The 15,013-nt window shown below is 43.3% G+C and overlaps 1 protein-coding gene across 1 annotated transcript in view; it reads left to right on the top strand.

Moving 5' to 3' along the window:
• Window positions 1–6,079: 6,079 nt before the first annotated feature.
• Window positions 6,080–15,013, top strand: part of LOC148015470 (CBL-interacting serine/threonine-protein kinase 24-like) — a 71,227-nt gene continuing 62,293 nt past the window's right edge. Inside the window, exon 1 of the mRNA XM_087665236.1 lies at window positions 6,080–6,514. Coding sequence (XP_087521362.1) covers window positions 6,356–6,514 — 159 coding nt within the window. The 5' untranslated portion in view covers window positions 6,080–6,355. The remainder of the gene's footprint in view (window positions 6,515–15,013) is intronic.

Below are 15,013 nucleotides of genomic sequence, written 5' to 3' on the forward strand. Positions count from 1 at the left end.
GGGAAAGAGAGAAAAAAGAAAGAAGAAAACAAAAGAGAGAACGAAATGGAAATAAAGAAAAATATTTAAAAAATAGAAGAGGAAAAAAAAGGTAATATGTGCTCACAGGCACTGCATTGCACCTAGGGTCCTTAAGTTGGATGCATTGAGTGGCTTTGGTCCCCATGGACTAGCTTTTTCTCTAACCCCCTAGCCCTGTCCCATTTCCCCCCACATATACCTGGGACACATCAAGGTCATGACATACCTAGGAAGTTTCAGCTCACCTTGGTTAGACTTGTCTCATTGAGTCGATTGTACTTTTTTCATTTCCACATCATTCATCCTAGTCCTAGAAACTCAACTTAAAGCAAGAAGGAAAAGGTACTTCAAGCAAAAAGGAACCAATGTATCAACTATTATATGTGTTTGATCCAATGAAGAACCATGTGCTTCAAGAGCTTATCGGATTGGACTCCCCCTTCTATTCACCTCACCACTGGTGTCTCTCCAACATCTTCAACATCAACTCCCTTTTCCATCAACAGTTCTACTTCTTCCTATCTTTAGTAGAGTAAGATTCTTTGCTTCCTCAACCATCATCAACAAAAGAATCCATGGAGCAGTCATGTAACTAAGTATTAGCCTAAGTGTACATACTCACATAGTATTTGCACCATAACCTATTCACGGTTTTGGGTCCTCAAGTATGGGACAATAGTTTCGGTTGGCCCATCCCCCAAACCAACAATATTGTATGTCTTGTGCATAAGGGTAAAGACTCGCACTTTTCCCTAAGAAGTGAATACACATGAGGTTTGACTTTTAGGTAAAAAAGTTAATGGACAATCCCAAGCCACTTCTATTTCAATGTTGAGTCTCCCATATTATGCAAACTCCCAATGATCATTCAAGTTACATCCATCAAAAGAACCATTAGTTAAGTGTACTACAAGCAATAAAGCCAACTTCTATAGGTTTTATCACCAACACTACCCTCATTTGCTAACTACTTCTTTGTCACCTATTCCCAACATTCTACATCTATCTTTGACATGAGTAATGTGGGATTGACGCTAGTCTCAAAGGGGGATAATGTTAGCAAGAAATGTGGGAAGGCTATAATCAAAGGCAAAGTCAAGGAAGGTTGAAGCAAAGAGTGAAACTGCTAGATCTATTTTATGGCATATTATTACTTTTGAAGCACTATAGTGTAATATTTTTGGACACTTATATAATTGTTGTACTTCATGGACACATCATATTCATGGTTGTATTATTTTTGAGAGCCAAGCTCACTCCTATGCATATTGTATTTGTCACCCATATTTGTATTTGTAATTAGGTCATATGGATTGCGCATATGGATTTATGATTGCAATAGCATAGGCTACGTCTAATTAGGTCAAGGGATAAGCAAGCTATAAGGAAGGGCCATCCTAGAGTTACAAAGTGGGTATGACACCCAAAAGAGCGTGCAAACCTTAAATTCACAATTTTGAAAACCCTAAAATGCAAAAGAGACACAAATCCTAAAACATGAACGAGGCATCACCTTAGAGAAGGAGCCTAACCCTAACCCTAATTTTGGTCTATATAAAGGTGGGAGGTCTTTGTTGTATTTACCCTTTTGGTGCATCCACACTACATAAGCTCTATTGTCACAATGCAACTATTGAAGATTTCTATTCACTTCTTCTATTCTATCATCTTGCCTCCATTGTTTTGAGAGAGAGAGAGAGAGAGAGAGAGAGAGAGAGAGAGAGAGAGAGAGAGAGAGAGAGAGAGAGAGAGAGAGAGAGAGAGAGAGAGAGAGAGAGAGAGAGAGAGAGAGAGAGAGAGAGAGAGAGAGAGAGAGAGAGAGGGAAGGTGAAGCTCTACAGCATCTTCTTGCTTTTCTTCTTCTTCTCTATAGCTTCTCTATCATTGGTGTGCTTGGTGGTGGATATGAAGGAGCAATGTCATCAGATTGTGTTGCTTGGCTTGTGGAAAAATCTCACAGAGTCTTCAAGCTTTCGAACTACAACTCAAGAAGATAAGTTGGTGAGTTCACTATACCTCGAAGCTAGTCTTGTATTCTTGCTTTCTTGGGTTGGAGAGAAGGATGCATGGTTAGTTAGAGTGGAGTGTCAAAAGCTTGGTTGAGAGATTGTCGCTAAAGTGAGTTATAGCTTCTAAAACAATATAAGTCTATGCCAAATGTCCCGATTGTTGTGCATTTAGCTCAACAATATTTTAAAGGGGAGAGGACTAATTGTGTGAAAATATTGCTCTAGAAGATTCCATCGTGCTTCTAAGGAAAATATTCTAGGAAAGCAAGATGCCTTTAATTTTGGAAGTATTATCAAGGAAAGGAGTGCTTTTTTGATGGCTTGTCTTGCTTCAAGGTTTCTTTTCTCATCCCTTCTTCGATTGTACCCACCTACATTCCTTGCTTGCTTTTGATAAGTTGAATAGGGATCGACTTCTTTCAACTTTGCCAATGCAAATTGCTTCCTAAATTAATACTTGGCAAGGTCAAATAGAATTTACATGGGGAAGGAAAATGCCTCCTTAATCCTATGATTTAGGGCTAGATTATTATCTATCTCTTCGATCAAGCTTGTTAAAATATTTTTGCTTTCTTTTGTAGGGCTTCAAGACCCAAGCTCCCTTCACTCATGGACGTAGTTACATGATAGCGATGCCATTGCCTACTAAAGCTATCCACTTCTCCAACGTAGCTTTTAACTTGTCATACATTCAAGATCCAAGATCCATTCAAAGGGATTAGCCTGACCAAGATACAATTACTTTTTATTTGGTTTGCTAATTAAAGATCTAGAGAATCTAGAATAATAGTCAAGCCTTGATTAGCTTCTATAGGTGCATGAGAGTTATCGTACCAAAAAGCTAAATGGAAAATTTAGAATACCAATTATAGAATATCAATTATAGCCTTGATTAACTTCTATACATGCATTCGAGTTGTTGTACCAAAAAGTTGAGTGAGAAATTCAAATCCCTCTCTCATAAGATTATTGTGAAATTTAGATTTGTCTAAGAGGATTTCCTTGTGGTTAAATATCTGGAGTTCAATAACAAAATAGTAGTGGGGCAATCAAGCAACATTGTCAAATTTATCTTTTGAGTCAAAATGCGTGTGATGAGTGCTATTCCCATAAATACAAATATAATGTTAGAGAAAGGCTTAATGCTTTTAATATCACACACACACACACACACACACACACACACACACACACACACACACACACACACACACACACACACACACACACACACACACACACACACACACACACACACACACACACACACACACACACACACACACACACACACACACACACACACACACACACACACACACACACACACACACACACACACACACACACACACACACACACACACACACACACACACACACACACACACACACACACACACACACACACACACACACACACACACACACACACAATTGATTTGATCACATGCCTCATTGAGGTCCCTATTAAAAAGTAGTGCATGACTCTACTTCCTTACTAACAAGTAATCCATGATTGGGCTACGATTCATGTATGTTTTGGCCATGCACAAACCCATACTACTGCGAAGGCTTTTAAGAAATATTGAGCATTGTGAAAGGGTGCCAATTGTCCGGTAATAAGGACTCAAGATTATGTTTAATGTGTCCTCATAAAAGATTGCAAGAATGCCACTAAGCAAGGGACTTATACTTTCTCATGCTCTTGACAAACTGAGCCCACTCCTCTTGGGTAAAGGAGGCCTATATTAACATCAACCTTTCCTTTAGAACTTTGTTGACTTCCCATTGATTGTTGCATTTGTTTCAAAGTCTCTACCAACAAAAGTTGAAAGACAACAATTAGGCACAATAGCTATATCCTCATCTTTGTAGCATCAATTTCCTCCTTCATCTTCAATAAATGCAAAGAAATAGAAATTAGTTGAGACTCTCTACCTTTATCCTATTTAGCTTTAGATAAATATCACTTTGAGAATCCAATGGACAACTTTTTATTGATATTTTAGTGTTTGAATTCTTTGCCTAACATTGCCCACTCCACCTAAGATGTTATTATCATGTAGGAAAGAATGATCTAGATTAAAAGGAGGTGGGCTTGAGGAAAACCTACGAGCATAAGCTATTCCTCTAAGTCATGCCTAATTATGACCAAAACACTATAATACCCTGAACTTTAAAATGGATACTAACAACTCTAATTTGCATCTATCTAGTCTTGCATCCCTCCATGTTTGAGAATTATGATAGATGTGCCAAATATTGTTGGAGGAAATGTTTTTCAATCAACAATCTATTGTTTTTGTACCAAGAAATTCTAACATTGCTGTGAATATAAATCATCATGGCTTGCAGTCATGTCCAAATCTCCTAAAATACATTGAAGTAGTGTCAAGGGCCATTGTAATTTGGATTGCACGCAAGTTATCCTATCTATTGGACCAAGTTCACCTACAACTTGAGTTCTCTTTTAGGTAATGGGGTTACCACATCTCCCATGTGGATGCATTCAATGCCTATTTATAAGATGCCTTATTTGAATTTCTCATTGATACAATATACACTTTTCCTTTCAACTCGCATGATAGGCACATATGTTATTGAGAGAGGAACCAGCCCCCCTCCCAAAAGCAAAACAAGGACAACCATAGAACACATTTAGATGAATGCTGTACTTGCTTGGATTTATCTTCCATAAAGCAAAAACATCACCATTTTAGCAATGCATGACATACAACCTTTTTGGTTTCTAAACATCACATATTATCAATGCATGACATACAACCTTTTTGGTTTCCAAACATTGAGCTCTAACAAGATTGCAAATCATCTTTCATGTAGAACAAGGAAGATGTTCTTCTTGACAAGCATTTTGCCTAGCCAATTCTACTTGAAATCCTTATTGGGCTTGACAATATCCTTATGGATGTATCTTTACACATGCTAAGTCCTAACAAATCCTTGTGATAGCATTAAAGGAGGCAAGTTGTTGAGTTTTCTACGAGGGGACTCAAGCTCTTTGTCAACCTTAAAGGAGGTAGATTGTTGAGTTTTTTTGGGAAATGATTAAGCTTCTTTGAGGGGGGTCTTAATTGCACTTTGTTTTTCTTCTTTGTTTTGCTCGAGATTGAGCTTTTGTGGATAATCTCAAGCAAAGTGGCCACTCTTTGTAAATATAGCATGCATTTAGGGACGCAACAAATCGAACACTCTAGGAGGTTCTTGTCGTTTATAGCACATTGTGCATGCCTTCCTCTCAACCTGTAAGACCAATAGAAGTGCAAGAACATGTAGGGCCCTAGAAAGAATCTCTTTAGTTCTGACCAATCTGATAAAGCTTGGGAAGAAAACCTAAACATAACATTCATATAAAAACATATCCTTTGAATTAAGCTTGTTTAGATTAAATTTTGTAGACCATAGAGTCTATTAAGACTACACTCTCTCTTAGCAGGGAAGCCTACTAACATGAAGTGTTGGCCATGATGCACAAAAAATTGGAAAGGCTGCTAGTGCCTTATAGACTCCTCTATATGTTCTAAGGAAAGGACATGCTGCTTTAGGATGACAATACCCAGTAGAGGCCACATTGAAGGGATGCTTTACCGACATTTCCCCTTGCATGCAGGAGGAAGAAGGCAATGTTATGAGATATGATGCTACTCCCACTCTTGTGTTCAATTTTCTTCCCCTTGTGAAGGATTTGAATTGTATTATGTTAGTAAGTTATCCTTGTGGAGTCACAAAACATGCTAATCCATTCAACTTCACAGGAAATCTAGTAATGGCCCACACTGTATTGCCTTAATACGAAATCTTTAAGAGTGAAAAGGAGACATCAATCATGCCAATCCATGTGGAAGGGTTGCACTATTGCTAAGGACGAATAATGCAGTCACTAGGCCTATCCCGACAGGAGACAGGAGGTGCCAAGGAGAATCTGATGAATAATAAAACATTTTAAATTTTAATTGGCGAATGCTGGAACCCACATGCAGGACAGAAGAACACGTGACGTGGAGATGGCAAGTAAATAAATAAGTAAACCAGAAATTCAATTACCAGCTCGCGTTCAAGCTTCCATGGCCGCAGTTGATCATCTCGGCAGCAGCTGCACTTCCAGACTCCAATGCGCGGCAGGGTTTGGACCAGCACGCATGCGCACCTGATTATGGTTTCGGTCAATGATGGCGAGAACAGGACGAAGCTGCTCGATCTCGCCTACGGCTCCTGAAAATCGTGCCATTTAGGCTTCGAAGTAATACAGATTCAAAAGCTCCGGATAGTTGACTGGATTCGCCCTAGGCTAGATCGGCGCAGGAGATGGTGATGCACAAGGTCGGGAAGTATGAGGTCGGTCGTACGATCGGCGAGGGCACGTTTGCCAAGGTTAAATTTGCTCAGAATTCGGAGACTGGGGAAAGTGTCGCCATGAAAATCCTCGATAAAGAAGCCATTCTTAAGCATAAGATGGTAGACCAGGTATATCCTCTTTTGAAGCAAATTTTGCCGCTGATCTCACACAGCAAACTACCGATGAGCATTGAATGAAGAAGTTGCCGCAGATAAGCCAGCGAGGAAGGATGCGGTTCACAATCTGTTGCTGTCTGTTTCTTTGCTTGCTTTCAATAATTAGAGGATAGTTAAGTCTCCATGGCCTGCTTATTGCGTTCCATCTGAGTATTACTGGTTGATATGTCTTTGTCTGTTGCTCCTTTGTTCATTTGCATATGGAAGCTATAGCAGGAAATTCTCCACTATAACTCGGCTGTTCCTACTCATTGCTTATAATGCGGGAAACTTGTCCTAAGCTGCATAGAGGACGATTGACTTGTTCTAAATGCCTGATTTTGGAGCTGCTATCTTATTCTTTAATTTCAGCAACCTCTATGAAACAAGAGAGAGAGTGTCTGTGTGTGAGCACGCCCGCGTGTGAAATCCTCCCTACTATTAACTCATGTTGTCTGCTCTTGCCAAGTTCAAGCAGTCCTCTTGGCATCCCTCAGAAAATCAACTGTTATACCTTTCTCTCTCTTTATTTTTATCTCTCCCTCTCTCTCTCTCTCTCTCTCTCTCTATTTTCCTCTCTTCCTCCTCTATTTTCCCAACATCAATTTTATCTCTCTCCCTTACTAGCCCCTCTCTACTTCTGTCTCCCTCCCTCTCTCTCTATTTTCCTCTCTACCTCTCCATCCCTGTCTCTATTTCTCTCTTTATGTAGTTTTCTCTCTCCCTCCTCTCTTCATTTAGTTGAATAGGATGGCCAGACTTGGCCTAGTCTCCATTACTTATGTGTTGGAGCCCTCCAACACTACTTTGCAGTATTCCATTCTGTGGGGAACACACTTTCATGTGCCTAGGGGTACTGTGATCTATGGGCAACAGTTTTGAATTCTTTGCTCGTATCACAACCCTTTCCTTCCCTGGACTTGGAACACCCGTGGCAGGAGTGGAAAATTAATAATCAAGATATCTTACAACGAGCATCTACAAATTAGATATACCATTTGCTTTTCAACAAGGATCATGCATCATTAATGGATAAGGGCAAGTCTTTATGGGGTCTTTGCAAGGGTAGAGCTTGGTGGAAATCTTCAGTGATGGTGGGATGGCTCAATACAACCCTTTTAAATGCAAAGTCTTCATCTAGAGAATGTTGGTGGATGGTCTTCCACTTGTTGTGGCTCTCTTGAGATGCACCTTCATATGGCTCCTGCTTTTTTTGGTACTACAATTGAGGAGACCTCACGCCATATGTTTTGGGCTTGTTTGGTCACTCAGTGCATATGGTCTCTCTTGTCTTGAGTGTGGCATTTAGTTGTTGGAAGCTGTATGCATTTGAAGGACAAGATTTTTGGAAACCCCAAATTTACAGGATTCGTGCACCCACATATACTGGTGGTTTGCCTATTGGGGATGTTGGCATAGTTGGACTATTCATAATGCTTCCATTTTGTGCATAGCCCTATCAATAATCTGCGAGGTCTCCTTTTATGGGTTGCGTGGCATGTTGCCACCTCTTCAATCACTTTGCATGATAGTTAGTAGTCATATGACTTGCACATTCTTTGTAATAAATATAGTTACCTTGAGAGAGAGAGAGAGAGAGAGAGAGAGAGAGAGAGAGAGAGAGAGAGAGAGAGAGAGAGAGAGAGAGAGAGAGAGAGAGAGAGAGAGAGAGAGAGAGAGAGAGAGAGAGAGAGAGAGAGAGAGAGAGAGAGAGAATTGGGTGCTATCGCAGAGCGAGCAGCCATGCCGTCGCCTGTGCGCCTATCCCTACCGCTGCCCGTTTGACCTGCGGGTCACTGCCCCTGCCTTCGCCTAGACCTACGCGCCCTGTCAGACTGCCCCATCGACGCCTGAACGAGTGCACGCCTGTTCGCCTGTGGTCTTTTGCTTTACGTCCGCGTGCAGAGCTAAGGAAGCCGCGTTGAGAGAGAGAGAGAGAGAGAGCGGGAGAGAGAGGATCGCCTAGACTTGCGCGACGCTTGAAGACCCATCTGACGACTGCCGCCTGACGAGTGCGCCTGACTGCCGCCTGACGCCTGACGACTGCCCGCGCGACGACTAACGACTGCGTGCCTGACGAGCGCGCCTGACGAGTGCTTGCTTCGCGATGGCCTGACGACTGCCCGCGCGCCTGAAGACCCACCCGCCTGTATTCGTCTGTGGCCGCCTGCTCCGCCTGTGCCTGTCTGCTCGCCTGACGCCTGCCGTCTGAAGCCTGTGGTCACAGAGCACAGGGTTAGCTGCAGCCTGCTCCTACTTGCTTCTTCAGAGAGAAGACAGCAGTATGGCTGGCCTGGATATGGATTTTCTAGACCGGACGGTGGCAGCCCTTGGCCCTGATTCCGATACAGAGGAGCCGGAGGATATGGTGCCGTGCACGGAGGAGATGCCTCCGAGTTCTGAACTGCCGCCTGCGGGCAAACGCTCCAAGCATACTTCTGACGAGCCAATGGGTCCTCAGGAACGTTCCTATGCGCAGGTTGCCTCTGATCCTGTGGATTCGCAGGAGATTGACTGGGAGCATTTGTTGGACTTTGCCAATACTCTGCTTGGCGATTATGTCCAGCATAATAATGAAACTTTTTCTGACGCGGGAACTGATGATGTGCTGGAAGCCATGGTGGACCCGAAATCAGTCTTGCGGCTTTTCGGTGTTTTATGACCGTGCCATTATACTTTTCTTCACTGGCAGGATCCGAGTGCTTTCACATATTCGCCAGTGGATGCACCATTTATTGCAAGGGGAGTGTGTTGAGGAGATCTTCCTTGGACCTCGCGGCTTTTATGAGGTACTGTTGAAATCGGAAACACATTGAGCAGAGCTCCTGTCCAAGTTGCCATTATTCTTTGATCGCCGCTTGGTCCATGTTGTACCATGGCGCCCTATGGGCGACTTCCAGCATCTACTTCAACGAGAAAGACAGTCCACATGGCATGTTGCTTATGGCGAGAGCAAATGCCTCACACATTCCACGTGGCTATCTTCATATATCTTCAAAATAAGGAAGTCAGGAACGAGGCGCCTGTTGCCTCGATTTCACCTTTTCCGCGAGAGCATCCAGGACACCCTCATCCAGAACATCAGCCAATACTGCAAACGAATTCTGGCGACCTGCTTTAGAGGTAGAAGGAAAATCCACTGCCTTGGGATGACTAGACTCCAGGATTCGGAAGGTCGCATGGTCACTGATCCGCAGACCATTGTCAATATGTGCAGAAATTATTTTATGGAACTTCTTGGTTCTTCTCCCTCACCTTCTAGCCAGGTTACGCATGCCCGCTCGGTCTTCTATCATCTGGTCCGCCAGCAGGTTCCACTTGATATGCAAGCCACTTTGGAGGCGGATATTTGCGAGGAGGAGGTTATGGATGTTTTGTTGCACCTGCCTAAGGATAAAAGTCCTGGTTGGGATGGTCTCACTAATGAATTCTTTGAGAACTCGGCCACGCAGCTGGTAAAGCCATTGGTGGTCATGTTTCAGCAGGTTTGGGAAACAGGGGTCATGCCTTCCTCATGGAAAGAAGGCCTTATCAAACTGATTCCAAAGGTTCCTTCGCCGTCAATGCTGCATCACTGGAGACCAATTTCTTTGATGGGCTCGATGTATAAAATCTTCTCCAAAGTGCTGGCGAATCGGCTTCACAAGCACCTTCCAGCTATTGTGCATCCTCTCCAATATGGTTTCATTAAGGGCCGCAACATTCTGCATAATATCTTAAATGTGCAAATGGCTATTGACTATGCGCGGCACTCCAGTCAGGAAGTGGTATTGATTCAATTGGACTTGGAAAAGGCGTTTGACTATGTGGACTGGTCTTTCATTGCAGATCTCATGTCTGCTATGGGTTTTGGTACTCGGATGTCCCGATTGATCTACATCATTAGTGCTGCGGCTTCTTCAAGAGTTATGCTCAATGGTGGGGTTACAGAGCCATTTGTCCTTGCACGCTCGGTCAGACAGGGTTGCCCTTTGAGTCCTCTCTTCTTTGCCCTGGCGACTCACCCGGTCCTTTCAATGTTATCCTCAATGGCGGCTTCTGCTCAGCTGGCAGGATTGTCTCTTCCTTTGGGGCAGCACTTCATTAGCCAATCTTTGGCTGATGACACCTTTATAATTTTGCGGGCGGACAGGGACAACATTCGAAAGGCATTAGATGTTTGGACGCTCTTTGGTCAGGCCTCTGGTCTTCGCATCAATGCCTTTAAATCAGCCATATTCAGTTGCACGGAGCCTGATTTACAGTCATTAGGCTGGCAGGGCCAGGTGGTTTCCCGTGGCTCCATTGTCAGGCATCTTGGATACCCATTGGGGGTGGATGTACGGCCAAAGGACCTACTGGAGTGGATTTCACAAAAACTGGCGGCGAAGTTTATGTATTGAAAGTCGCAAGCGTGGCCATTCCATGTCCGCCTCAAAGTGGCTCAGACAATTATGCTACCAATGCTAACGTATTTCCTGCCATTGCTGCCGTGGACGCCTACTACTTTGAAGGCTCTCACTCATCCCATTCGTTTCATGCTATGGAAGAAGGATTCACTGCAGGCAGGTATTTCGTGGATTTCATGGTCACATACATGTACCCCTAAACGCATGGGTGGTGGAGCTATTTTGGATGCAGAAACTCATATGCTGGCTCTTCGTTGGTCTCTTTTTCGTGCCATGTGTGTGGATCATCACCCGTGGACTATCATAGCCCGTTATTTTCTTGAGGACAGCGGGCTACGCCATGGTAATACACGACTTCGGGCCTCCTGGTGGCATGTCCTTAATGCTGACTCTCGATTTTCCAGTCCCTCTTCCTCTCTGTTACTGCACTTGGTCGGCTCTTGGAAAGTGGTGCTCCAAAAGGCCCGTTGGCATCCAGTGGGGGACCGCTTGCAGACTAACTCCTTTCAGCTGGAATTGTTGGCAATATCGAGATTACTTTCATGGGAAGACAAACATCAGCTCAGATCGAGATTTAACCGCATGGCCCGTTTAGGTGTGACTTCGATTGCGGATGCTAACCTTGCCACTCGCAATGTCCTCGCATCGTTTCGGACTGCTAGGAGACTTTTCAGGATCCCGCGCGGATACCGTGGTTTATGGGAACAGCTTTTGTTGGAGCTTCAGGGTAGGCAACCATTTCCTTCCCTGGCTGTGGATCGTCCTTGGCAGGACTGGGACCTTGCAGGCCGGTTGAGTCTGGAAAAGGCCTCTACTAATCAGGTGTATCATCTTCTCATTCAATATCACCAATGGCTGGGTGTGAAAGCTAATACTGTTTGGGGACTGCGGAAATCACAGTCATGGTGGCAGGCAACGCTGATGGAGGGCTGGCTGAATAAGGCACCTTTCAAATGCAAGGTCTTTCTTTGGCGGGTAATGATTGGTGGTCTTCCTCTTGCCTCCGCCCTTTCCAAGCGTAGAATCTCGAATGGCAATTGTTTCTTCTGTAGCACTACTGCGGAATCGGCCCGACATCGTTTTCTTTCTTGCCTGCTCGCCAAGAATATCTGGTCACTCTTGTCGCAAATCTGGCGCGCAATGGTGGGGTCCTCACTAACTCCTTTCGATTGGGTTTTTGTGCGCCCAAAGTACCCCACACCGCCACAGTTACATATGAAGATCTTATTTCACTTTTTCAGATACTGGGGATGCTGGCACATTTGGACCACGCGCAATGCTTTTCTCTTTGATTCGGCCTCTAATGTACCGAGACATATTGCCAGGCTTAAAGGCCTCTTGCATTGGCAGCTAGATCTCATCCGGCACTCCGACTTGCTCCCTCGGGAGGATTTGCTTCCTTGGCATATGGCAATTGCCTCTGGGTCGTTGCCATGATTGGTGTAACCCTTTTTAGTGCATTAGTATGGGGATTTCCCACACGTTGGCCTAGGGCCCTCGTGTCTCTTGTAATCATGTAATCACGTAATCTTGTACCTTTTTTTCGTAATTAATACAATTACCTTTTACGAAAAGAGAGAGAGAGAGAGAGAGAGAGAGAGAGAGAGAGATGTGAAATGATGACAACAACACCGACAGGAGCCACCAATGGAGCACTTGCCAAGGAAGAGAGAAGAATACTCGACCAACTAGTGGGGTGTTAACAGATATGTCAGTTCATGGTTGAGTTTGTGCATGTGATTCAGTGGCTAGGGCATCAATATATTTCCTAGATTATTTGGACATTTTATGTGGCATTTTATGATGGCTATTTTAGCATTTTATGCTGGCTGACCTGTTGCCATTTGTGGCATTATTTCAGCCTATTTATTCAAGCTCCTCCACAGTCATTATATTCATCATCTGATAGGTTCTGGTGGAGGGAGAGGAGCAAGTGCTAGTGCCTTCACAGCCAGTGACTCACATTGGTTCTGGATTGTCTCATATCTTGGTATATGGATTCCATTTCATGAGCATCTCTTTTTCTGAGTTCTTTGTGCAGCGTTCTTTTCTTTTGTAGTGTTTCTATTTTCTTTGTCTTGTGTTCAATAGTCTAGTACAGCAGTTTTCCATGCTTCCATCACTGCATCCACTTCTGACATGGTATTAAATTGCAGAATCATTATTTCTGCTGCTGTTTTACATTGTTTCAGGTCTGAATTTTGACTTTTTGTCTGCTGTTTGGACCCGTTCTTGCTGCTGCAACTGATTTAGAGCTTGGGTGACCTTCCTCTACTAACTTTCAGCCTGTTCTTTTGCTATTTGCTTAGCGTTTTGCAGTTTGCTATTTGTGTTTACAGATTTCTGGGGCTGATTCCAGGCTGGGGACTTGTTATTGACCCTTCCAAATCTGCGTTTTGGGGACAATAGGCTGAGACGACCTGTTTTCTTGTAGGTTGACTGCATTTATTGCTGTTCCTCACAGTGTTTTGTCATCAGCTTATGTGTTTTGCCTTTTTGCTTTTGTGCAGGGTTGGGTGATAGGTTACGGGCTGTTTTTTGGCTTGTGTTTGGTCCATCTTTTCACTTTATGATACACTACTTGGCTTTAGAGAGGGTTCATGTGCATTTCGTTGTTGTGTTCTCGTCACTACACTGGTTACTGTTGATCTTTTCTTTGTGCTTTCTTTACTGCTTTGAACTTGCGCAAGCCTTGCGAGTCTGTATTTTTGGCATACTTTTCTCCTTGAAGATCCCTTGTTTCTTTCTTCCTCTTCTCTGTATCGCCCTCATCATGGCTCCTCTGGCATCTCCTTCTGATGCTCAACATGTAAACATTATTTACTCATCTACAAGTGTTATGTTGGAGACTTGTGTTCAGCTTCAGGTTTCTGTGAGGATGCTATCTCTTGGTGCTTTAGATGTTCTAGTTTCAGAGAGGGGTGCCATACGGGGCGGAAGAGGAAGAAGTCTCAGTGCTATTATTGTGGCAAGAAGGGACACCTTTGGAAGGACTGCAGGAAATTAGTAGCTTTACGGCAGCAAGAGTGGGAGCGGATGGTGACGACTCTCGATGAATCTTACTCATCTCTAGGTCCACAACTTTAGGCTCTAGCTATGTGGCCCCGGCAATGGTTGTAGGGGTCTTCCTTTTAGATTGCTAGTTTGGATAATGCGGTTATCCCTCACAACTCTTCAGTGCCAGTGCAGGAGTGTGAGAGGGTGATGAGATGGGGTTGGAGAGCCTCATCTATACAGGTATGTAGGTGCACAGACTCTTGAGAGGGATTTTTCTAACGCATTGACCGAAATTTGGTAGGTTTAAATCCTGAAGCTGGGATTGACATTGGTAGATATGTCAGTTCTCATGGTCGAGTTTGTGCATGTGATTCAATGGGCTAGGATACTAGTATATTTTTTAGATTATTTAGGCATTTTATCTAGTATTTTATGATGGCTATTTTAGTACTTATGCTAGCCGACCGGCATTAAATGCCAATTGACTTGCTGCCATTTATGGCATTATTTCAGCCTATTTATTCATGCTCCTCCTGTGCAGTCATTATATTCATCATCTGATAGATTTAATCTTTAATGTAAACCCTAATTTACAATAGAAACTAGGGTTTTGACAGTTGCCTTGGGATACGTGCTCAAAATTGAGAGCATAAGACTTGAATTCTAGCAGCTAAAATTGAGGAATTTTAGGAAGATTCAAGAGGCCAGCCAACCAATATCAGATTTGGGGCTGAATTCGTCTTTCAAGGAGCAAGGTGAAGGCCAATCTTCAAACAAACCAAAGGGGCAAATTAGTTTGGAGGCTTGCTGGTTAATTTTGACAGCAAGAGGCACTTGGATTAGTGGAGGAGATCAAAGGATCTCAGTTGTATTCCTTCCATTTGCAATATAAGATAAAGAAATACCACAAGGGGTGCCAATTTTGGGCCAACAGGGTGTCCAATATCCAAGATTAAAGTGGTAAAGTGTACATTGTTAGTTTATGTGAATTTTATACTTTCTATAATTAGTGCTTAATTTAGTTATTTACCACCCTATCCAAGAAGGAAGGCTAGTTTTAGTTGTTAAAGCATGTGTTACACATGGC

Source organism: Lygodium microphyllum, chromosome 24 (genome assembly GCF_053477565.2).
Source record: "Lygodium microphyllum isolate KBCC chromosome 24, Lygodium_microphyllum_v1.1.10, whole genome shotgun sequence".
In the NCBI taxonomy this organism is placed as follows: Eukaryota; Viridiplantae; Streptophyta; class Polypodiopsida; order Schizaeales; family Lygodiaceae; genus Lygodium; species Lygodium microphyllum.